This window comes from Meles meles, chromosome 17 (assembly GCF_922984935.1).
Source record: "Meles meles chromosome 17, mMelMel3.1 paternal haplotype, whole genome shotgun sequence".
NCBI classification, from domain to species: Eukaryota; Metazoa; Chordata; class Mammalia; order Carnivora; family Mustelidae; genus Meles; species Meles meles.
Genome location: NC_060082.1, coordinates 39195145 through 39219876, shown reverse-complemented (window position 1 = coordinate 39219876; position 24732 = coordinate 39195145). Strand labels below are relative to the sequence as shown.

The window sequence follows — 24732 nt, the reverse complement described above, 5'->3', positions numbered from 1 at the left end:
CTGTGCACCGTCCTGTCCCTGGTGGCTGTGCAGGTCGCCTGTTGCGATTAAACACAAGAACCCGCTGGGAGAGAGAGAGGGAGAGGGACTTGCTCATCTGAATGTGAGCGACAACCAGTGCAAACACCAACCTGGGGAAGCAGGGTTAGCAAAGCTCATGCAGCCACAGATAGCTCCCTTCCCAGTTCCAACACCGGGTTGAAGCTCTCTGGGGTCAGGGGCATCTCACAAGCTGCTGGTATCTGGCAATCACTCGGCCCGCAGGCGGCATGATACAGGAACACGAACACATTCTGCTGAGATCAAACACCACCAGATCCAGCAGTATTTGATGAAAGCGAAAGCATCTCCCCAAAGGGAATAGTGCAAGTATGTACTCAAAAGCTAAGAAAAGGCTTCCAAATAGAAGACACTGTTTTGCCAGGCTGATGTGTTGTGAAGGTAATACCTCACCATTCCGTCCTGTGTGAAAACAAAAACGAAGCTTTTTCCAAAACCCAGCATCAAAGGGCAACCCCAGCTCTGCTGTGTCCTCCAATCCCAAACAGCTGTCCCCGATCTCTACTCAGCTGTAATCAAGCCCCACACTGCAAGGCCCACCTGAAACCAGACTGCCACAGCTCGAAACACATTCCAGTTTAACCCTTCCTTGCCTGAGCACTCTGGGGTCCCAGCAGGGCTCCTGCTTTACCCCATACACTCAGCTCTGTCTTAGCAACATGTCGTTTGGGTGACATTTGGGGGAGCTAGCCTTCAAGAAATTGGATTTGAACTTAAAATTAATTCCATTCAAACTAGCCTGCAAGTAAGAGGGCAAAAATAAAAATATTTGCCACTCACAGATGCCTTCTGGAAAAAATTACTTGGAAATATATATAGCAGAAGGAAAACAAACTCTAAAATGTGAGACCTATGAATCAGTAATGAACAAAAACAAACCAAACCAAGAACCTTACTAAGACTAGAGAATTACTGATCCATAAACAGAGAACTAACCCCATTTGGAATAAGATCCTGCGTGACTATAATACAGAGGTGGTGATGGAAGGGTTTTATGAAGTGATCCAAGCTCATTGCAGACAAATCGGAGCTATTTACTATAGGCTTTTTTTTTTTTTAATTTATTTATTTGACAGAGAGAGAGAGAGAGAGATCACAAGTAGGCAGAGAGGCAGGCAGAGAGAGAGGGGGAAGCAGGCTCCCTGCTGAGCAGAGAGCCCGATGTGGGGCTCGATCCCAGGACCCTGAGATCATCACCTGAGCTGAAGGCAGAGGCTTAACCCACTGAGCCACCCAGGCGCCCCTTACTATAGGCTTTGATAGAAGTATGTTTCACTTTGTACATTAACATTTTAAAGAGTATTCACTAGGAAAAAGGAAATGTTTATGACTTTGGCATGGCTGCCCCAAAAGATGTGAAGAAACTCAATATAACAATAAATGACAACCCCCTCCCCGCCCGGACCTATAGCCTGGTGGTTAGAAGACATACAACGGTATGGGGAGCAGTGAAGCAACAGGACACACTGAGGTGAAGGGTGGCTCGAGAGTTCAATGGAGGGTCTCTTTGCAGACACGGGAGCAAGCTTAAGGGAGTCAACAGGGCTGGTGACACAGTTATTTATTGGAAATAAATGCTAGAAATAAAACAAGGATAAGGACAAATCCACAGAAAAGGAGAACATGTTTAATACAGTTTTCCAGAAAATAAAGTAAGTGGACTGAAAAATGAACAGGAAAATCAAGTGGAGTTCAACACAAGGAAATCAGTTATTGTAAGTCATAACAACCACAAATTAAAGGCACAAGAGTATCTGGGGTTCTTGATTGATTCATTAAAAAAAACTTTGAATGAATTAGATGTCTTTTAATTATTAAAAACTTTGCAAACAAGGAACAGAATAAAACTCTACTTTGATGAGGGGTATAATCCAGAAGTCCAAGCATCACAAACAGAAGACAAACGTTAGAAACGTTCCCAGTAAAATTAGGAAACAAAGAAGGATGCTGTCAACTGTACTTTTCAACACTGCACATCATTTGTCATCCTAAACAACAAGGAAGAGATTTTTTAAAGAAAACTGCAAAGAAAGAGAAACAACTGTCATTAATAACAAATGGTAAGACTGTCTGACAAAAGTTCCAGCACAACGAGTGAATATCGGTTTGTCTCTCAAGTGCCCGGATGCATTTTTCGGGGTTCCTTGCCCTCAAACACGAGACAGCTGGCTGTCATCACATCACTCCAGGTAAGACATGGAGCCAAGGAAAGCCACTGTAGTTATTTATGTAAGTAAGTAATAATCTGCTCTGCTCCAGAAGCCTTGTGTTGGCATTCAAGATCATGTTTATAAATATAGATCTTAAAACCCCAAGGCTATGGACATTGGGGAGGGGAAGCGAACCATAAGAGACTATGGACTCTGAAAAACAACCTGAGGGTTTTGAAGGGTCAGGGGTGGGAGGTTGGGGCAACCTGAGGGTTTCGAAGGGTCAGGGGTGGGAGGTTGGGGGAACAGGTGGTGGGTAATGGAGAGGGCACGTTTTGCATGGAGCACTGGGTGTTGTGCAAAAAGAATGAATACTGTTACGCTGAAAAAATAAATAAAATGAGGAAAAAAAAAAAAAAAAAAAAAAAAAAAAACCCCAAGACCAATAGACAGCCCCTCTATAACCAGCCACAAATAACTAGAAATGTACAAGACAGCTCCAGTCAAAGTTATTGAAAAGTTCATGTTCTGAGGCTCTTTTCTCACTCTAAACAGACTGGAAGATAAAAAGGAGACCACTACAGAGCCTGGACCCAGCAAGCAATGCAAGGAAGCGGAAGGGGGATGGGCGGCAGCCTGAGCCTGATGGGCACTGGGTCCTTCGGAATTAGGCCGCAACATCCCACCATGCATTCAGCTCCTGATCCTAACCCTAACCTGCCTGAATGCAGTCCCTGATCACATTCTCCAACTGCAAAAATGCCCATTTTCCATTCAGCCACGTGCTGTCATGTTCTATCAAAGCCCATTTCATAACAGACTTTACTCCATACATTTCTGCAGATACTTCCCACTTGGATTCGTGGATAATTGAACAAGTTTAAGTATATATACATAATGTGATTTTAGGATTAAAAATTGTACTCACTTTTTCAGGACATCAAACATGCTTTTCTCTACATTCACCAGCCACTGTTCCACAGCACTTCTTACACGAATTTTCCTACAATGTTTTCAAAAATAATTTGCAAACAGTTTTTATCTATGTTTCTTGATAAGGCTGTAGACTAACTTTTTTACACTTGTAACATTCATATGCCAAAGAACCACAATTCTCTAATTTTTGTTTTTTTCTAGATCTCAATTTGGAAAGCTATGCACACAACGTATCACCTAACTTTAGGGAATTCTGACATTGAAATCATGGACTTACAAAGTAAAGAGGGTCCAGTAAAACATGAGCAAACTGGGTAAGTTGTATCACAAAGCTTTCTTGTATTCCTTACTGGGTCTTTTTTTAAAAAAATATTTTATTTGTTTATTTGACAGAGATCACAAGTAGGCAGAGAGGCAGGCAGAGAGAGAGAGGGAAGCAGGCTCCCCTCAAAGCAGAGAGCCCGATGTGGGGCTCGATCCCAGGACACTGAGACCATGACCTGAGCTGAAGGCAGAAGCTTAACCCACTGAGCCACCCAGGCGCCCCTTTACTGGGTCTTTTAAACAGCCAACTGAGGTCGGGGTTGAGTTAGGGACTCCAGTGGATGGGAACACTGGGACGCAGCATTTTTTTAATCCAATCCCATCAGGAGCCACGTGCCAAAGGCTGGCTGGCAAACTGGACCTGTGTGGTGGCAGGACCCAGCAGACGCACGAGCCCGGCCTGGAGCCGTCCACAGCCAGGGGTGCAGCATTAACAACGACAAGCAAATAGTAAATTTCCTTCCTAAGTTTCTATAATAAAACCCCGTGTTGGCATTCAGGATGATGCCAAGAAATAGAGACATGAAAAAATAAAATTCTGCATAGGTACATTATCTCTGAAGAAACAGTTTGCTTAGCAAACTTCTATGAAATATCCGACATTTCCAAGCCGAGGTTTTAAACAGCGATGTTGTATAGAGTCTGAATGCTTAGTTTAGAACACATGTGTCATACTTGGGCAGCAGAAGAGATTCCCCTTCAGCAGATATGAGCATTATCACAGCAGGAGGGCCGATTTCTTGTTTCCATATCAGTAATTGTTTTATATTTTCAAAACACTTCACAAGATGAGGCTGTGGGTCAGAAACAAATGTCAATAACACTATAAAATTCTGACCTGGGTGGGAAAGAGTATCACTGAGCAGAGAATAATAATATTACCTGTACAGACTCAGGATTTCTGCTATCAGCTAGAATATCAAGGAGTTCAGCGTTGCTAAGAAAGTAAAATCTTGGGAAAATCCTTCTTTTGATTTCAAGGTAGTCCTGTCCAGAATCAAAAGAAATTGCAGTTCATAATGTATGTTTACTCATGATTATCACAGCCTCATCAGGGCCTTCATTTGCACACAAAAAACATGATACTTAAATTGCAGTACACATAGCAGCACTAGTAGAAATAAGAGCCCGTGCTTAATAAATTCTTAAATTGCTAAATTAATTTTTAATAAAGCAAAACTAAAACAAGTGAAAGTATAACCCAAAAAACCCCACCCATGAACACACACGCACACATACGCCCCGCTGTACGTGGGATCAGTGGGATCACCGGCATTGCCTTCCCACACGCCCGCCTTTCTGCTGGTTTCCCAGTCCTCGGGGAGTCTGTGGTCACCTCACAACCCGCCATGTACACAGTCCCACCAGCCCCAGCCCTGCCCGCCACTGCTTGGTGCACTCACATGGGTCTTCACTCCACTCCCCCTTCTCCAGGGGAGACACCTGTTTCCACAGCCCAGGCAAGCCATCCTGTGTCCCTGATCACTCTCCTACACTTGCAAGCTCTCCTTTGCAACAGGCTTCCCTTTTGCCTCTCTCTCATTAAAAATAAATGCAAGCAGCCCCCTCTCACACTTGGTTTTCCTCTAGCTACTGCCTACTAGCCCGTCTCCCCTCCATGGTCACAGTGGTTGAAGAGATGGCCTATAAACTTGGGGCCTTAGCTTATGCATCTCTCAGCCACCCCTGTGCCCTGCCATGCGGCCCCACTGCCAAGGATGGACCAAGAGCTGCTCAGTCTTCATGCCACGTGACATCTTGCCATCTTGCATCTGATGGCTGGCTCTGTCCCTCATCCTGCCTGAGATGTCATGCTCCTATTTTTCTCCATCCCTCAGCCACTTCGTACCATTTGCTTTCAGGCTCCCTCGTGGTCCCCACATCTTAGCGCTGACATGGTGCACACCACATCTCTGTTCCACCCGTTCTGCCCATCCTGGGCTGCTGGCTCTGCAGCTCCTGTCCTCCCTTTGCCCCAGAGCTGTACACCCAAATGCTGACTGAAGAGATTTTCAAGTACAACACGTACTTGTTTCTACACAAGCTTCTCCTTCCTACTTCCTCTCTCTGCAGCGTGCACCCCTTCCACGTGGGTGGCCGGGCCAGAAATCTCGACACAAGCCTGGATCTCCTTCCTCTCTCCTCCATGTGTCATCTTTCATCCTCACCACTATCTTACATTAGTCCCCCAGGATTTCTAGTCCTGTAACTGGTTTCATTTTCTCTATTCTCACTGCACCCCCATCTACACATAACTCCATGCTCCCTTCTAGGGAGACATTTCTTTTTTTTTTTTTTTAAGATTTTATTTATTTATTTGACAGAGAGAGATCACAAGTAGGCAGAGAGGCAGGTAGAGAGAGAGAGGGAGAAGCAGGCTCCCCGCTGAGCAGAGAGCCCGATGCGGGGCTCGATCCCAGGACCCTGAGATCATGACCTGAGCCGAAGGCAGAGGCTTAACCCACTGAGCCACCCAGGTGCCCCTAGGGAGACATTTCTAAATCAAATAATGTCACTCTCCTGTTCAAGATCCTTCACTGTGATATTCTAGGCCCTCTGTCATCTGCCCCTGCCTCCTGGGGACTCTAACCTTTCCCCACTTTCCCATTTGCAAACTAGGTTCCACTGGTACCATCTGGTTTACTACTCCAGAACATGCCATGCTTGCTCATGGCTCCAGATCTGTACTTCCCCCTTGCTTAGGACGCTTTTCCTATCCACAACCACCCACACACCACGACCCTTCTAACTGCCCAACTCAGACATTCTTCCAAAACCCAGCTGAATGATCACTTCTCCCAGGCTGGGTTAATCTCGCCTCTTTCACGTCACTGAACCATCCAAACTATCACAGCATATATCACATGCTGGCATCTCTCTACCTCGGTTCCTATGACAGACCTTGAGTTCTGTGATAGAAGGGAACTAACTAGGGAGTCCCAGCATGTAAAGCAGGTGCTCAGTACAGGAATAAATGGAAAATTACTGGTTGGTAATGATGCTTAGTAATAATGCAAAGATACGCAAGAATTAATCAGAGGGTTTATCGCAATCCTTACTCAGTAAACTTGCTGTTACTAATGAGATCATGGATTCATATAGCAGAGGGGCTTCCTGGGCAGACAACTTCCTCTAGGCTGTAACTACCACATATGCCTATTCTGGAGGGCTCATCACAACCGCTGGGACTTGTGTTTAACAAAGAAAAGATACGAAAACCTGGAAAGAGATCTTAATGGTTTATGAAGTGAAGTGAATATGTTCACCACAAATTTCAGATATTAAAACACAGTATTTAAAAATATGTACATCTAGCTGACAATTTAATGTTTTGGCAATGTTTAAATATATGGAATCAATAACTTAATTTATAAAATCACCAAACAAGGACCTCTGGGGACAATGGTGGAGTAGGAGGACCCTGAGCTCACTTCGTCCCCCCACATAAACCTAGATCACACCCACAATAGCATAAATGACTCGGAAAATGACCTGAAGAACAAACCCCACAACTGAAGGCAGAGAAGAGAAGACACCACACTGAAGGTGAGAGGCGGGACAGAGAGGGGGCAGGGAACTAAAAGGACTTGTGGGTCTGTGGGCAGAAGAGAGAGACCCACGAACACTGACTGGGGTGGGGGGTTGGGGGGGCAGAGAAAGAGACCCTCTCACAGGGGCCAGCATGGGGAAGATGAATCCTCCTGACATTTAGCTTCAAAAATGAGACGGGTCAAATTTTACAAGTTCTTACAACCAACAGGACTTAAAACCTGGAATTTTAAACATCAGTGACTCAGCTCTGGGAGAGCTGGGAGGGAGAGAGGAAATGGAGTCTGACTGTTAAAGAGAAGAAACCCGCAGAAATACAGTACAGTAGTTGCAGTTTGAAAAATGCCTGGGGCATACAGGAAGGAATAATTTACTCTCCTCAGAGCCTTTCCCAGAGGGACAGAGATCAGTGAGAGACTTCTCTAGGAACGAAGGAGCTAATGGTGTGGTTTCCCTCCCCTAGCCTAGACACTCTGATAAGGCTGGAACAAACTTGCCAACAGCAACCCCCTCATTCTGGTGTGAACACAACCCCTCCAGCCAGACCTCAGCTCCAGGTCCCCTCTCAGAGCAGATGCGCACAGACCTTACAAGCGCCACACCCCTGCCCACACGCATGTTGTGGATCCACCCCTCTCTGACAGGCCCTTGGCAGGAATGCATCCAGAGTGCTACCACAAGCCTGCCAGGATGCAAGCAACCCAGACAGGGCCAGCCCCACACCTGGGGAGTGTGCAAGCAGCCCAGACGGGGGCCAGCCCCTCTACAGGGAGAGCAGAGGAGAACCATAGGCCAGTCTGTGACCCCAGCAGTGGGCTGGGGATGGGCAGCTGGTCTGACTGCAGGCCCCGCCCACCACCAAAAGCTCAGGGGACAACGCAGGTTGTCCCCTTGTTGATGAAACAGTTTGGGGCTGCTTCATCTCTGGTAAACACCTGGTCTGACTCAACTCAAGCCCAGGGCAGCCCTTGACTGGCCCACTAATGCCACAGGGACCAGACTCTGCCCAAAACAGGCAGAGAGCCACCACAGGCAGGACTGAAGGCAAACACAGCTCTGCCACAACAGGAAGGTACATACAACACACAGGCCGGACGCCTTGAAGTACCAGGCTCTGGGGGCCAGGGGACACTGCACAGCAGGGCCCTCCAGGCCCTCTTCTTCATAAAGCCACTACCATCAAGTGTGGGAGAGAAATAGACCCAGAGTCAGAAAGAGGAGACAGAGGAATATGCCCCAAATGAAAGAGTGGAACAAAATCACAGCAATAGGCCTAAGCAAAATGGAGATGAGTAACATGCCTGATAGAGAATAAAAGAAACCATCATAAAGATATTCACTGGACTCGAGAAAAGAGGAGATCTCAGTGAGACCCTCAACAAAGATAGAAAATATAAAAAAGAACCAATCAGAGATGAAGAACTCAATAACTGAAATTAAAAGTACACCAGAGGGTATAAATAGATTAGAGGAAGCAGAAGAACAGATCAGTGACCTGGAAGGCACTTAATCAAAAGCAATCAAGTGGGGCCTGAGAAAGAAAAAATATAAAAAATGAGAACAGGTTAAGAGAACCCAGGAACACTGTCGAGCATAATAACTCTCACTTTATAGGGGTCCCAGAAGGAGAAGAGAGAGAAAAAGGAGGCAGAATATTTATCGAAGAAATGATAGTGGAGAACTTCCTGAATCTGGGGAAGGAAACAGAAATCCAGATCCAGGAGGCATAGAGAGCCCCCAACAAAATCAACCCAAGGAGATCTATACCAAAACACATAATGAAAATGGCAAAAAACAGAATCAAGAGAGAATTTTAGATGCAACAAAAGTAAATATATATATATATATGGGAAACCTCATAAAGCATCAGCTGATTTTTCAGCAGAAACTTTGCACACCAGAAGGGAGCAGCATGATATATTAAAAGTGCTGAAAGGAGAAACCTGCAGCCAAGAATAGTCTATTCAGCAAGGCTCTCATTCAGAACAGAAGAAGCTAAAATAAAGATAAAGAGTTTCTCAGACAAACAAAAGTTAAAGGAGCTCAGGACCCTCCATGAAATATTAAAGGGGACTCTTTGTTTTCTTCGTTCTTTTAAAAAATTTATTTTCATTTAAATTCAATTAACATATATTACTGGCTTCAGAGGTAGAGGTTAGTGATTCAACAGTCTCATTATATCACATGCCCTCTTTAATTTCCATCATCCAGTTACCCTATCCCTCTACTCCTCCCTCCAGCAACCCTCACAATGTTTCCTATGCTTAAGAGTCACTTATGGTTTGTCTCCCTCTCTGATTTCATCTTGTTTTATTTAGGGACTCTTTGAATGGAAAGAAAAGACCATAATAAGTAGGGATAAGAAAAGTAGGGACCTCAAAAGCATTAAAAGTAAGTATTATATATACTTATATATATAAAAATCAGTCAAGGGACTCACAACTTAAAAGGATGTAAAGTATGACACCATATACTTAAGACATGGGGAGGAGTAAAAATTTAGTGCTTTTAGAATGAGTTCAAACTTAAGCAACCATCAACTTGATATAGACTGCTATGTGCACAAGACATTATATACAAACCCAATGGCAACCACAAATCCAAACCTGGTAATACATATGTGAAAAATAAACAGAAAAGAATCCAAGTATATCACTAATGAATGCCAGCAAACTGAGAGAAGAGAGAAGAGAAAGAACAGAGAACTACAAAAACAACCATAAAATGAGCAACAAAATGGCAGTAAGTACATACTTATCAATAATTACTCTGGGGCGCATGGGTGGCTTAGTCCTTCAGTGTCTGCCTATGGCTCAGGTCATGATCCCAGGGTCCTGGGATGGAGCCTCACATCGGGCTCCCTGCTTGGCTGGAAGCCTAATTCTCCCTCTCCCTCTCCCTCTGGTTGTGTTCCCTTTCTCACTGTGTCTATCTCTGTTAAATAAATAAATAAAATCTTTAAAAAAATTACTCTGAATGTAAATGGACTAAACATTCCAATCAAAAGACACAGGTTGACTATGGATCAAATGGATAAAAAGCAAGACCCATCAATATGCTGTCTACAAGAGACTAATTTCAGACCAAAAGACATCTGCAGATAGAACATGAAAAGAGAGAAAAACATTTCATGCAAGTGAAAGTGAAAAGAAATCTGGGGTAGAAATACTTATACTGGATGAAATAAACTTTAAAACAAAGACAGTAATAAGGGACAAAGGAGGATACTATATAAAGGGGACAATCCTACAAGAAGATATAATAATTGTAAATATTTATGCATTCAACATAGGAGCACCCAAATACATAAAATAGCTCATAAAAACATAAAGGAAATAATTGATAGTAATACAATAATACTAGAGGACTTTATTTCCCCACTTATATCAGTGGATGTATCATCCAAACGGAAAAATCAATAAGGAAACAGTGGCTTTTTAAAAAAATTTTCTATATTTTTTTATAAACATATAATGTATTTTTATCCCCAGGGGTACAGGTCTGTGAATCGCCAGGTTTACACACTTCACAGCACTCACCATAGCACATACCCTCCCCAATGTCCATAACCCCACACCCCTCTCCCGACCCCCCCTCCCCCCAGCAACCCTCAGTTTGTTTTGTGAGATTAAGAGTCACTTATGGTTTGTCTCCCTCCTGATCCCATCTTGTTTTATTTATTCTTTTCCTATCCCCCAAACCCCCCACGTTGCATCTCCACTTCCTCATATCCGGGAGATCATATGATAGTTGAAACAGTGGCTTTGAATGACATATTGGACCACATGGATCTAATAGATACATTTGCAACATTCCATCCTAAAACAGCAGAATACACATTCTTTTCAAGTGCACATGGAATATTCTCTAGAATAGATCACATGTTAGGCCACAAAATAAGTTTCAACAAATTAGCAAAATCAAAGTCATATGATGTATCTTTTCTGACCACAGTGGTACAAAACTAGAAATCAACCACATGAAAAAATCTGAAAAGAGCACAGATAACATGGAGGTTAAATAACCTGCTACTGAACAATCAAGAAATCAACACAAAATAAAAAAAATACATGGAGACAAATGAAAATGAAAGCACAATGGTTCAAAGACTTTGCAATGAAGCAAAAGTGGTTCTAAGAGGAAGTTTATAGCAATACAGGTCTACCTCAACAAAGAAAAATATCAAACAACTTAACCTTACACCTAAAGGAACTAGAAAAAGAAGAACAAACAAAACTCAAAGGAAGGAAATAATAAAGGTTAAAGCAGAAATAAACAAAACAGAAACTAAAAACAAACAAAAAACGCACAATAGTATAGATCAAGGAAACTGGGAGCTGGTTCTTTGAAAAGATCAACAAAATTGATAAACGTTTAGCCAGATTCATATAAAAAAGGGGGGGCTCAAATAAACAAAATCAGAGGTGAAAGAGGAGAAATAACAACTGACATTGCAGAAATACAAAGGATGATAAGAGAATATTATGAAAAATTACATGCTTAACAAGTGGGACAATCTAGAAGAAACATATAAATTCCTTGAAACTTATAACCTCCCAAAACTGAATCAAGAAGAAATAGAAACTTTGATCAGACTATCAGCAATGAAATTGAATCAGTAATCAAAAAACTCCCCAAAACTGAAAGTCCATGACCAGATGGCTTCACAGGCAAAATCTACCAAATATGTAAAGAAGAGTTATTACATATTCTTCAAACTATTCCAAAAAATTGAAGAGGAATAAAAATTTCTAAATTCATTCTATGAGGCTATGCAGCATAACTTGATACCAAAACCACAGATATATACTAGAGAGGCAGAGTATTGTAGGTCAATATCTCTGATGAACATAGATGCAAAAAACCTCAACAAAGTATTAGCAAACTGAATCCAACAATATATTAAAAAAAAATCATTTGCCATGGTCAAGTGGGATTTATTCCCAGGATGCATCTGTGGTTCAATATTTACAAATCACTCAACATGATACATCACCTCATAAGAGAAAGGATAAAACCATAAGGTCCTATCAAGAAACACACAAAAAATCATTTGACAAAGTACAACATCCATTCCTGATAAAGACCCTTAACAAAGTAGGTTTAGAAGGAGCATACCTCAACATAATAAAGGCCATATATGAAAACCCCACAGCTAATATCACCCTAAATGCAGAAAAACTGAGAACTTTTCCTCTACAGTCAAACAAGACAGGATGTCTACTCTCACCACTTTTATTTAACATAGTACGGGAAGTCCTAGCCACAGCAATCAGACAAGAAAAAAGGAATATCAGGTATCCAAACTGGTAAGGATATTTGTAGAATAACATGATACTATACATAAAAAGCTACTAGAACTGATAAATGAATTCAGTATGGTTACAGTATATAAAATCAACATACAGAAATCCATTGTATTTCTACACACTAAGAATGAAGGATCAGAAAGAGAGGTGGGATTGGGAGAGGGGGAGGGGGCTATGGACATTGGGGAGGGGAGGCGAACCATAAGAGACTATGGACTCTGAAAAACAACCTGAGGGTTTTGAAGGGTCAGGGGTGGGAGGTTGGGGGAACAGGTGGTGGGTGATGGGGAGGGCACGTTTTGCATGGAGCACTGGGTGTTGTGCAAAAAGAATGAATACTGTTACGCTGAAAAAAAATAAATAAATAAAAAAAATAAAAATAAATAAAAAAAAAAAGAAATATTGATAATTCAAAAAAAAAAAAAAAAAAAGAATACAGTCCCATTTACAAAAGCACCAAAAATAATAAAGTATCTAGGAATAAACTTAACAAAGCAGTTGAAAGACCTGTACTCTGACTAGAAACTATAAAACACTGATGAAAGAAATTTAAGATGACACGAACAAATGGAAAGATAGTCCATGCTCACGGATAGGAAGAACAAATACTGTTAAAATATTTATACTACTCAAAGCAATCTACACATTAATGCAATCCCTATCAAATACCAACAGCATTTTTCACAGAATGAGAACAAACAATCCTAAAATTTGTATGGAACTGCAAAAGAACCCAAAAAGCCAAAGCAGTCTTGGAGAAGAAGAACAAAGCTGGAGGCATCACATTCTGAGATTTCAAGATATATTACGTATCAGTAGTAATCAAAACAATATGGCACCGATACAAAAACAGACACATAGAGGGTGCCTGGGTGGCTCATTCAGATAGGAGTCCAACTCTTGATTTTGGCTCAGCTCATGATCTCAGGGTCATGAAACTGAGCCCTATGTCAGGCCCCATGTTGTGTGGAGCCTGTTGGGGATTCTAACTCTCCCTCTGCCTGCCCTTGCCACTCACGCTCACTCTCTCTAGAAAACAAGAAGCATAAATCAATACAACCGAATAGAGCCTAGAAATAAACCCACAGTTATATGGTGAATGAATCTTTGCAAATGAGGCAAGAATATGCAATGGGAAAAAGACGGTCGCTTTAACAAATGGTGTTTGGAAAACTGGACAGCAACATGCAAAAGAATGAAACTACTTTCTTACACCATACATAAAAAATAAACTCAAAATGGATTGAAGACCTAGATGTGGAAACCTAAACCCATAAAAATCCTAGAGGACAGCACAGGCAGTAATGTCTCCAACATTAGCCATACCAGCTTCTTTTTAGATATGTCTCCTGAGTCAGGGGAAACAAAAGCAAAAATAAATAACTGGGATTACATAAAAATAAAAAGCTTCTGCAGAGCAAAGGAAACCATCAACAAAACCAACAAAAACCTGTTGAATAGGAGAAGATATTTGAAAATGTTATATCTGATAAAGGTTAGCATCCAAAACACATAAAGAATTTATACATCTCAATACCAACCCTCAAATAATCAAATTAAAAAATGGGCAGGAGACATGAACAGACATTTCTCCAAAGAAGATATGCAGATGGTCAATAGATACACGAGAAGATGCCTAACATCACTCATCCTCAGGGAAAGGCACATCAAAATCACAAAATACTACCTCCCACTTGTCAGAATGGCTAAAATCTAACACAAGAAACAACAGGTGTTGGTGAGGATGTGGGGAAAGAAGGAACCATTGTGCACTGTTGGTGGGAATGCAGACTGGTGAAGCCGCTGTGGACAACAGTATGGAGGGCCCCTGAAAAACTGAAAGAACTACCATATGATCAGTAATTCAACTACAGGGCATTTACCAAAAAAAAAAACCCAAAAAACAAAAAACACTAATTCAAAAAGATATATGCACCCCTATGTTTACTGAAGTATTGTTTGCAATAGATTATGGAAGCAACCCAAGTGTTCACATGCGGAATGGATAAAGAAGATGTGGTATGTGTATACAATGGAATGCTACTCAGTCATAACGAAAAATGAAATCTTGCCATTGGCAGCAACATGGGTGGATTTAGAGGGTATAATCTCAAATGAAGTCAGTCAGTCAGTCAGTCAGAGAAAGACAAATACCATATAATTTCACTCTTATGTATGATTTAAGAAACAAAAAAAAATGAGCAAAGGGGAAAAAATAGACAAACCAAGAAAACAGACTCATAACTACAGAGAACACACTGCAGGTTATGGGGGGTGGTGGGGAACGGGGAAATAGATGAAGGGGCCTTGATGAGCACCGAATAATGACAGAACTGTTGAATTATTACATTGTATCCCAGAAACTAACATAACACTTTATGTTAACCATACCGGATTTAAAAGAAAATAAAACCATCAAACTATTCTATTTCAATTTCTGCCGATTTTGTCAGTTTTGTAACAACCATAGTGCTAATGCGAATAATGAGCTCTCACTCAGTACTTCCATTGTGTCAGTTCTAGTGCTCTAAGTGCATGACCTTCTTTAGCACAAAGCCCCCCCAGGTAGGCACTACCATTATTCCCAGTTTAAAGACAAGGAAACCCAGGCACTTAAAAAATTTGGTATTTTGTCTAAGGCCATTTAGATTGGTGCATACACTTTTTTTTTCTTTTTCCCGTTTTGGTAGTATTTTCATTATCTCTAGAGTTGGCAAGAGTTGGAAATACTGTTGACAGCCAGAGGAAAGAAAATCTGCACTAAAGTGTTTCTGTTGTCCATTACATTCCCTTTTGAAGATTAAATGATTCCCCACTTTAAAGACAGTTACGGTTTTACCTCCAGACTTCTCATTATATAGTCCAGACTTGCATTGCAATTTTGCAGAATCTCAAGGACACCTGAAGAGGTGGTTATTCGCAAAGCATCCAGTTTGTTTTGTATTTTTAACATTATTTCTCTCCACATGGAAATCACATGAGAAAAGAGTTTTGCTTCTGCTGGCAGCTGCCTTTAGAAAGAAAATTAGAGATAATTTATCTTTTGAAGGTACCATAACTAAAATCTGTAATCTAAGTGCAATTTCCACAGATTGTTGTTTAATTTTTAAAATGTTGTGATGTTTTATTTTTGCTCATCATTAGTTGAAGATATTTTAGAGTGTTTATTATGTATGGTTATGTATATGGTAGGCAATACTAGGATAAATCAGACGTGCGTCCATCATTTAACAAGACTATACTTAATGAGAGGTGTAAAATAGGTATACACAAGTTCTACGTAAAGTAAAAAAGACCTGAGTCCTAGGAAATGTAATAAAACAAAGGTTACTAAAATTCTAGAGGAAATGGGATCTGGAGACAGCTTCTTTATTATTTATTTATTTATTTATTTATTTATTTATTTATTTATTTTCAGCGTAACAGAATTCATTGTTTTTGCACCACACCCAGTGCTCCATGCAATACCTGCCCTCCTTAATACCCAGAGCTTCTTGAGAAGAGGGTACTGATCTTGAAGAAGCCATGTTCGGCATGGGAACTGCCTCATGTCCCCTAGAGGGCAACAGCACCTGTGGTTGAGAACCAGTGGTCTGCCTGTGTGCTCTTGTACTTCTCTGCTCTGCTACCAAAAGCTGCTTCAGAGCTCGCCAAAGGGGCAAGTCCTAGTTTCTAATGTCCCAAACCCCAGGGCAATACATGTCAAGCTCTTCCATGAGCCACCTTCCCCCTCTGCCCCCAGCCGGCCATTATCCCAGTCCCCATTCTGGGCAATGGGCCTAAAATGTCTTCAGCACAGTAAAAATCCTGCTAGGGAGGAGCCTTCAACCTCCCCTCTGTTGGGCACCCTCCCAACACTCTCAGGAGGCTCTGGTATGACCTCACAGTGAGCATGGCGGGAGGGGAACAGACAGCATCCTCTTCTTTTACATATTCTCTTTAAACAAGTCTCCTTGCTAATGAATCTCTCTTCCTCTTCCTCTTTTTTACACTCCCCCTTGGTAGGAGGGCCCCCCATCGTTCTCCACTAGTCAAAGGCAAGTCCATTATAACCTCGTGTCTTCTTTTCTTAGCACTCTTGTACAGGGCTCCAGCAACCCTTCATTAAGAATCCCCTTTTCTCTCTCATGAATCCGTGAAGAACAACTTAGTGACACTGGGAACTAAAGGTCTTATTTTTCCATCAATTAAGAAATCTTTAGGAAAGAGTAATGTTGAAGTTTAAGTTAAGGCAGTATATATGTGTTATAACCACAAAGGATATGTTCCTTAGGTATGTGGTTTCACCTCTGTGAAAGTCATTTCTTCAATAAATGCTCTAAAATAATCCACTTTGGGCACAGGAGTCTAATCTGAACCCTGCAATGTTGTGCTCGCATCTTAACAGTTCTTTTGTGAGCCTCTCATAGCTCCCCTTTGCCCCTAAAATAAAATTCGTAACACTTAACCTTATATTCAAGGTCTTCTCTTATCTGCTCAAATACACCTTACAAATACACGCTCTAGGACTTCCTACCTTATATGAGAACGGCTCCGAGACTAGTTCGTGTGACATACGGTCAACACTTCAAATTCTGTCCAGATAACACATGTGTCACAACTTACACACTTTTAAGACCACTTTAAAGAGAGACCAATGAATTGAATGCTCTGAATAAAAAGAAAAGGGACACTTTTCACCAACTATCTAGTACCTCTGTTCTTTCACATGGTCCAAAGTAAGAAACTACCATTCCTGTATGAATGTTACTAAAAGCACAATTATTTATATCAAAACCACACTAATATTCTAGAACTAAATAGACACGCAGTATTGTGGTTTAGGGGTTATAGTGACCTCGCACTCCTTTCCCAGTCCTTAACAGTTTTATACCAATAACTGAGAAACAGGACTTTTTAAAAAAATTATGCTTGTAATCTTTCATGAAAAAAAAAAATTCAGATTATACTCCTGTGCCCAAAGGTGGATTATTTTAGAGTGTCTATTGAAGAAAGACTTCTCAGGGATTATAGGCAATAAATACCCACCATACATTTTTTTAACCTGTTTAAGACTTTTTTTTTTTACCTTTGTATTTCTACAGAATGAAAGATTGGTTCAAGATAAAGCCAATTTCTTTGACAATTCATCCATTCCTCAAGAGTGTGAGAGAAGAGAGTCAAGTTCTGATCCCACTCATCCACAAGATCCTGAAAGATGAACACATGAAGTCTAAAGATTCATTTAGTAAAATATACTAAATATTTTAGTAAAAAAGCTGACATCTGAACTGATGATCAGTCACTGACATACACTGTATTATAGAGGGTCAGATAAATAAATGTAAATCTAATTATAATATTTAGTTTTGGGAGACATTTGAGATGTTCTGTTCATGCGATTTTCTATTTTATTATATAACATACAAATATTTTTAACATGTGCATTATTTTATTTTTTAAAACTTAAATTCAATTAATTAACATAAAATGTTTTATTAGTTTCATAGGTGATTTATCAGTCTTATGTAACACCCAGTGCTCATTACATCACATGCCCTCCTTGGTGTCCATCACCAGTTGTTACTCCATCCCCCGCCTCCTTCCCTCCAGCAACCTTCAGTTTGTTTCCTATGCTTAAGAGTCTCTTATAGCTTGTCTCCCTCTCTGATTTCATCTTGTTTTATTTTTTCCTCTCTTCCCCTATAATCCTGTTTTATTTCTTAAATTCCACATGAGTAAAATCATATGGTAATTGTCTTTCTCTTATTTCATTTGGTATAATACCCTCTAGTTCCAACCACATTGTTGTAAATGGCAAGATTTCATTTCTTTTGATGGCTGCATAGTATTCCATTGTGTATATATACCACATTTTCTTTATCCATTCATCTGTTGATGGACATCTAGGTTCTTTCCATAGTTTGGCTATTGTGGACATTGCTGCTATAAACATTGGGGTGCACGTGCCCCTTCAGATCACTACATTTGTATCTTTGGGTAAATACCCAGTAGTGCAATTGCTGGATCGCAGGGTAGCTCTATATTCAACAAATATTTTTTTGGTATGTATATTCTTTCAGTCCTTTCTTTAAATATTTTTGTACTTAAGGACATGTAATATCTTTACTCGTTTACATCAATGCAACTATACTGTACACAGTGTTTAGCAACTTCTTTTTTTAATCTAATTGTGTTTTAGAGAGGTTTTACATCAGTACTTACAGGTTTTCTTCATTCTTTTATTAATTAATTAATTTATTTTTAAGATTTTATTTATTTGACACACAGAGGTTACAAGTAGGCAAGAGAGGCAGACAGAGAGAGAGGGAGGAAGCAGGCTCTCCGTGGAGCAGAAAGCCCGATGTGGGGCTCGATCCCAGGACCCTGGGATCATGACCTGAGCCGAAGGCAGCGGCTTTAATCCACTGAGCCACCCAGGCGCCCTCTTCATTCTTTTAATTAAAAAAAAACAAACATTGTTGGATATAACATCTTTTCCCAACTTGAATGTTTATTAAAGTAAGAGGAAAATGGTTAAAAATCAATTAGTCCTAAAATCCTTGCAAGCCAATAGACTGGCCATCCCATAACTTGGGCCCCTCAGAGGGAGCCATGTATAGCCCATTTAGATCTCCTTCCTGCTATGTGTCTCCCTATTTAAAATCTACTCTATGTTTCAGTAGCTTTATTGAGGTATAAGTGATATACAGTAAGATGGCACTTTTTGAAATGCACAATTTCATGTTTTGACATCTGTTTCTGTGAAGCAATCACCACCACCAAGATCGTGAATGTATCTATTACCTTGGAAGGTTTCCTGTGCCCTGCTGCAGCACCTTCCTCTAGCCCCTGCCCATTTTCATCCCTAGGCAGCCACTGATCACCTGCTGAAACCAAAGCCTCGTTGGCATTTTCTATGAATGAAACCGTACAGTGTGTACTCTTTCTGGTCTGACGTCTTTTACTCAGCATAGTTATTCTGAGAGTCATTCACGTCGCAGCAAGTGTCACTCTTGTTTCTTACCGCTGAGTAGTGTCCCGCGGTGTAGATGCAGTGATACGTCTGTCAGCCAGCAGGTGGCACCGGGCTGCTGCCTGCCCTTCACTACTACCAACAAAGCTGCTATCAATATCCAGGTGTCAGTACAAAGACTTTCCTTTCTTTTGGGCAAATACCTATAAGTGGAATGCCAGCATCATGTTTTTCTAACTTTTTTTTTTTAAGATTTTATTTATTTATTTGACAGATAGAGATCACAAGTAGGGAGAGAGACAGGCAGAGAGAGAGAGAGAGGAGGAAGCAGGCTCCCTGCCAAGCAGAGAGCCCGATGCGGGGCTCGATCCCAGGACCCTGGGATCATGACCTGAGCGAAAGGCAGAGGCTTTAACCCACTGAGCCACCCCGGTGCCCCATGTTTTTCTAACTTTTAAGAGACTGTAATATTGCAAGAGTTCCCTGTTCTGCTACATCCTCACCAACACTGGGGCTGAACCGTCTTTTCAGGCATTCCATACGGTGTGTAGTGGTAACTCACTGGGATTCTAAACTTTCCCCTGATGGATAATGAAGTGAAGCATCTTTCCATATGTTTATTTTCCATCCAAATATTTTCTTTGGTGAAGTGTCTGCTTCAACCTTTTGCCCATTTGTTTATTGTTTTTTGATTTTGAGAATTCTTTATATATTCTTGAAACAAGTCCTTTACCAAATACACACTGGAAAAATATTTCCTTCCAGTCTTGGCTCGTATTTTTCCCCTTAATAGTGCCTTTTGAAGGGCACAAGTTTTTAATTTTTAACAGAAATCCTTCTGTTGATCATTCTTCTGGTGTCATACTGAAGACATCTGGCTAGCCCAATGTCACAAAAATTTTCTGATTTTTTTTTTCTCAGTGTTTCAGAAATTTCTTCTGAAGTTTCAGGTTTTGCATTCAGTCCTATGATCCATTCTTGAGTTAAAGTTTATAATGCTACAAGATACAGTGTGAAGGGTTTTTAAAAATTTGTTTTGCATGCAGCTGTCCAATTTGCCAGCTCCATTTCTAAAAAGGCTAGTTTCTGTCCAGAATTGTCTTTAAACTTTTGTTGAAAATCAGGTGTCCATCTACATGTGGGTCTATTTCTGTACCCTCTATTCTGTTCCATTTTTCTGTATTTATCTTTAAATCAATATAAAACTGGTGGTAAATCTCAAAATTAGGTAGTGTTGATCTTCCACCTTTTTCTTCTTTTTCAAAATTATTTAAATTCACTAATCTCTTCCACAATGTCTAATCTGCCATCAGTCTCATCTAGTGTATAGTCCATGTCAGATATTATAGTTTTCATCTGTAGAAATCTGACTTTGGTCTTCATATTTATATTTGGTCTATATTATCTTCCATGTATCTACTTTTAAAAATATGGCAGAGAGTTAAAATACTTGTGTCAGGGGTGTCTAGGGGTTCAGTCAATTGGGCATCTGCCTTCACTCAGGTCATGATCTCGGGGTCCTGGGATCGAGTCCCTTATCAGGCTCACTGCTTGGCAGGAAGCCTGCTTCTCCCTCTCCTGCTGCTGTTCCCCCTGCTCGTGCTGTCAAAAAAATAAAATCTTAAAAAAAAAAAAATCATTTCACTGTCCTTGTCTAATCCTGACATCTGTGTCAGTTCTGGATCAGTTTTCTTCAGTAAAATTTTCTTTTTATGACAAACTCTATTCTTTTTTGCTTCCTTGAATGTCTGATCAACACTGGTTGGATTCCAGATACTGTGATTTTTATCATGTGGGGTACTGGGTATTTTTGCATTCCTTTTTTAAAAAATATTTTATTTGAGACAGAGTGTGCACATGAGCAGGTGTTTGGGGTAGAGAGAGAAGGAGACTCCCCACTGAGCAGGGAGTCCAATGTGGGACTTGATCCCAGGATCTTGAAATCACGACCTGAGCCAAAGGCAGACACTTAACAATGGAGCCACCCAGGCACCCCTTTTTTTGTATTCCTATAAATATTCTTGAACTTTGTTCTAAGTGTTGTTAATTACTTAGAAACAGTTTTGTCACTTGGGGTTTTGCTTCTAAGATCTATTAGAGCAGCATTTAGTTTACCGTGGCACAATCCTTTCAAGCGCTCCATCTATAATGCTCACAAATCAGTCTTCCTGTTGCTGATGGACATGGGCCCTATTCCCAGCCCTGTGTAAATGGTTCCCTCAGAGCCTCTCAACTGGTCACCCCCCTGGTTTCAGGGAGTTTCCTTGAGTTCACATGCCAGCACTTGGGGCTGTGGAGTCCTTGAGAAGGGAGCTTCCACAGCTCTCTGAGGTTCTGCCCTCCCTGGGACTCTGCCATGCGAGCTCTGACCTCTCTGCCTCCTGGGACTTTCAGCACATCTCCTCCTACCAGGGGTCTGCCAGGCTGTGGCTGGATGAGCTCCCTCACCACCAGTCGACGCTTGCACACTCAGGATGGGGCAACCATGGGGCTCCTCTTGTTTGTTTCCCATCTCTCAAGGGTCCTCATCATTCAAAGTCTGAGGTCAAGTGTCCTGCAAACCACAGTTCCATCTATTTCTTCCATTCTGCTTCCAGTATTTCAGGCAGGACAGTGTGCCTGCCCCTCTCCTGGATCTTGCTGGAAGCAGGAGTCTGTGTGTGTGCTGTTCTTGAAGCACGCCCAATGCAGCACTCGCTACATTCATTTTGACTTTTCAATGAAGGCATTTGGTGTTCTAAACCTTCCTTTTCATGGGGCTCTAAGCCAGTTGTGACAGGGTTTGATTTAGAATCCTCTCCTTTTGTTTATTTTTAATGAAAACTTTTTTATTACATTTCCTGTATATTCCAATGGATGTTTTGAAATCTGGGTGCTTGTGTGTGTGTGTGTGCGCACGCGTGTGTGCGTATCTGTGTGTGTGAGACAGTTCTGCTGTTATCTAGTTTTTTGCTGTTTCTCTGATGTTTTTTATTTTAATACATGTGGTTAGAGAATACAGTCTATTCGGCTCATCCCTTTTTTGCAATTTATTGAGTTTTCTTCTGTCTAAGGTTCACTTAACTGACATTTCCCTAAATGCTTGTGTGTTTGCAAATAATGTGAATTCCATTTGATGGGTGCACATGTCTCTCTCTATATCAATTATGGTAACTTTACTATTATGTATTTGTATATTATTACATATCTTGTTGAGTTTTCTGAAGTGTTTAAATGATTCTTGGCAATCATGTTATTGGACGTGGGCCAGCCCACAGCTGGCCCTGTGCTTCGGTTCCCACCTGACCCCAGCAGTAACCGCAGGGACACACAGGTACGCAGGTTAGGTTTAACCCTTAGGAGCAACAGCACAGGCAATGGGCTAGGCAGGGGCTCTGCTCAAACTGTGGATCTTTCTAGCTACAGTGGCAGTGCTGGGAAGTCATAGTTTATAGGATAATATTCTTATATGATCTAAATTTATTTTATCTGCTCAAATAGAACTTTATGACAATTTTTCATGGACAATGTTTCCATTAGAAGTTACTTCTAGTATCTAAACTACTAAAATTCATTGTCATTTCTGTGTATGTAGATGATTTATACAATTCAAAAGGTTATGAAATGTAAAAAAAATTAAAGTGGTAAATAAAACTGTGAACGATTATAATATTTCCCTTTGCCACAATATTTACCCGAATGGGCCCAACAGAAGACGATCCTTTAACTGTTGCAAGTATGATTTGAGACTCTTCTAACTGAGTTAATATGTCGTCTATGGATGAAATTATCAGGATGGACATCGTCTCTGACTGATGAACAGCTAAGTGTAACGGGGTTGTGTTCCACTGATCAATAATTTTAAGCAGCATTTTCTCAAGAGCAGCTTCATTAGTGGCAGAGGCCGAGATTTCGTTAATTTCATTTTCATACTGAAACATCTAAAATGAAAACACTCATTAATATTCACCAGACGAATGACTCCTGATGTGTTTACAACACAAGACTTACGTGAACATGCACATCACGGTCCTAGAGACCTGGTCCCAGTCCGGTGATGCTCTGACCAGAGATCACACACCCTGACCCGCACGACAGGACCTTTTGTGGGCTTTATCCATTGTAACCATTTCACTTTCTGCACGCTCAGTGAAATTTCTAGTCACCGTGTGTGTTTCCTCTAACTGTAGCCCATAGGAAGAACAGCTGACAGCACCTTCTGCACACGAGCAGATGGCATTAGCCCCCCCCGCTCCAGCTTTCTCTTCTCTGGACTAATGCCAACTGCTCCTTCATTCTGTGATGCGCTTTTACTTTTTGCAATAATTCTCGAGATACGATTATCTGAGAGGATGTAATCCTAATGGACCCAAGCTTTCCAAGGCTTCCCTTTCTTTGCCCTATGGCCATGAGGATAGATGGCTCTCAAAACACATTAGTGGAGTACAGACAGGCCTTCTTTCCAATGGGCAAGGACTGCCAGTTCCCAGAGGACAAGATCCTGACACAAGATCTCCAGGCTCGTTCACTGAAACAGACACTCAGAGGGCTTCTCATTCCCACATCGTGGAATTAACTAGCTGGGCTAATTGCTTTTATCCCCAAAAGAAGAATCTACCACTGTTTTCATATGTTAGCTCCTTGGGGTTAAAGAGTGGTGCCTAATCCTTATGTTCTGTAATGCAGCTCAGTGGGGACTCTGAGCAAATGGGACTAGTGTTCATCATCTACCAAAGATGGTGTCGGAATGGTGGGATCAGTCAGCTCCTCATGGCCTTCACTAACGGTGTGAGAAGGAGGCTTGCCTTTTGATACAGAGTATTCATCCAAAGGCAGATGAGGAGCTACAGGACTATCAAGTTTCTACGCTGCAGAAAGAACTTTCACTTAATGGTGACATTCCAAAATTGCTAATAACTAAATACGGACATTGATCATGTGTAAAGCAAAATTTCAACCACCTGCACTGAGCCCTTTCAAGTCCTTATGGTCAAAGTTTGGGACCTGACTGACAAATGGTCAGATCTCCCAGCAAACTTGGTAATATCTAAGAGGTTTCAGATGAATCTTAATGTCTAATTGATTATCTGCCTCTATGCTATAGCACCTGATTTCTAAAGTGAAAAAGATCAACCATGAAATGATAGTGATCACTTTATGCATACTATTGACCTCTTAATTTACTTTGGTAAATGGACATACTTTTCATGTCACAGGCTTTACAGAGCCTACATAACATGCTGGACAGAAATGGCTGTCACTGAACATCATCATTTATTCATCTGATAGGATCACAAGTGAAGTCCTGCCACAGACTGTCCTGGGCACTCCTGCAGCATGACCGCCGTCCCTGGTTCTGCCCACGCAACGCACACACTATGACCACCATCCCTAGGTCCACCCCACAACACGTACACACTATGACCGCCGTCCCTGGGTCCGCCCCACGACACGCACACACTATGACTGC

The 24732-nt window shown here is 41.2% G+C and overlaps 1 protein-coding gene across 1 annotated transcript in view; it reads right to left on the bottom strand.

Moving 5' to 3' along the window:
* DNAH14 (dynein axonemal heavy chain 14) overlaps positions 1–24732 on the bottom strand; it is a 332088-nt gene that overhangs the window by 215405 nt on the left and 91951 nt on the right. Inside the window, exons 21-26 of the mRNA XM_045982293.1 lie at positions 22958–23203; positions 17397–17518; positions 15168–15339; positions 4353–4457; positions 4146–4264; positions 3139–3213 (exon numbers count right to left, since the gene is read on the bottom strand). Coding sequence (XP_045838249.1) covers positions 3139–3213; positions 4146–4264; positions 4353–4457; positions 15168–15339; positions 17397–17518; positions 22958–23203 — 839 coding nt within the window. The remainder of the gene's footprint in view (positions 1–3138; positions 3214–4145; positions 4265–4352; positions 4458–15167; positions 15340–17396; positions 17519–22957; positions 23204–24732) is intronic.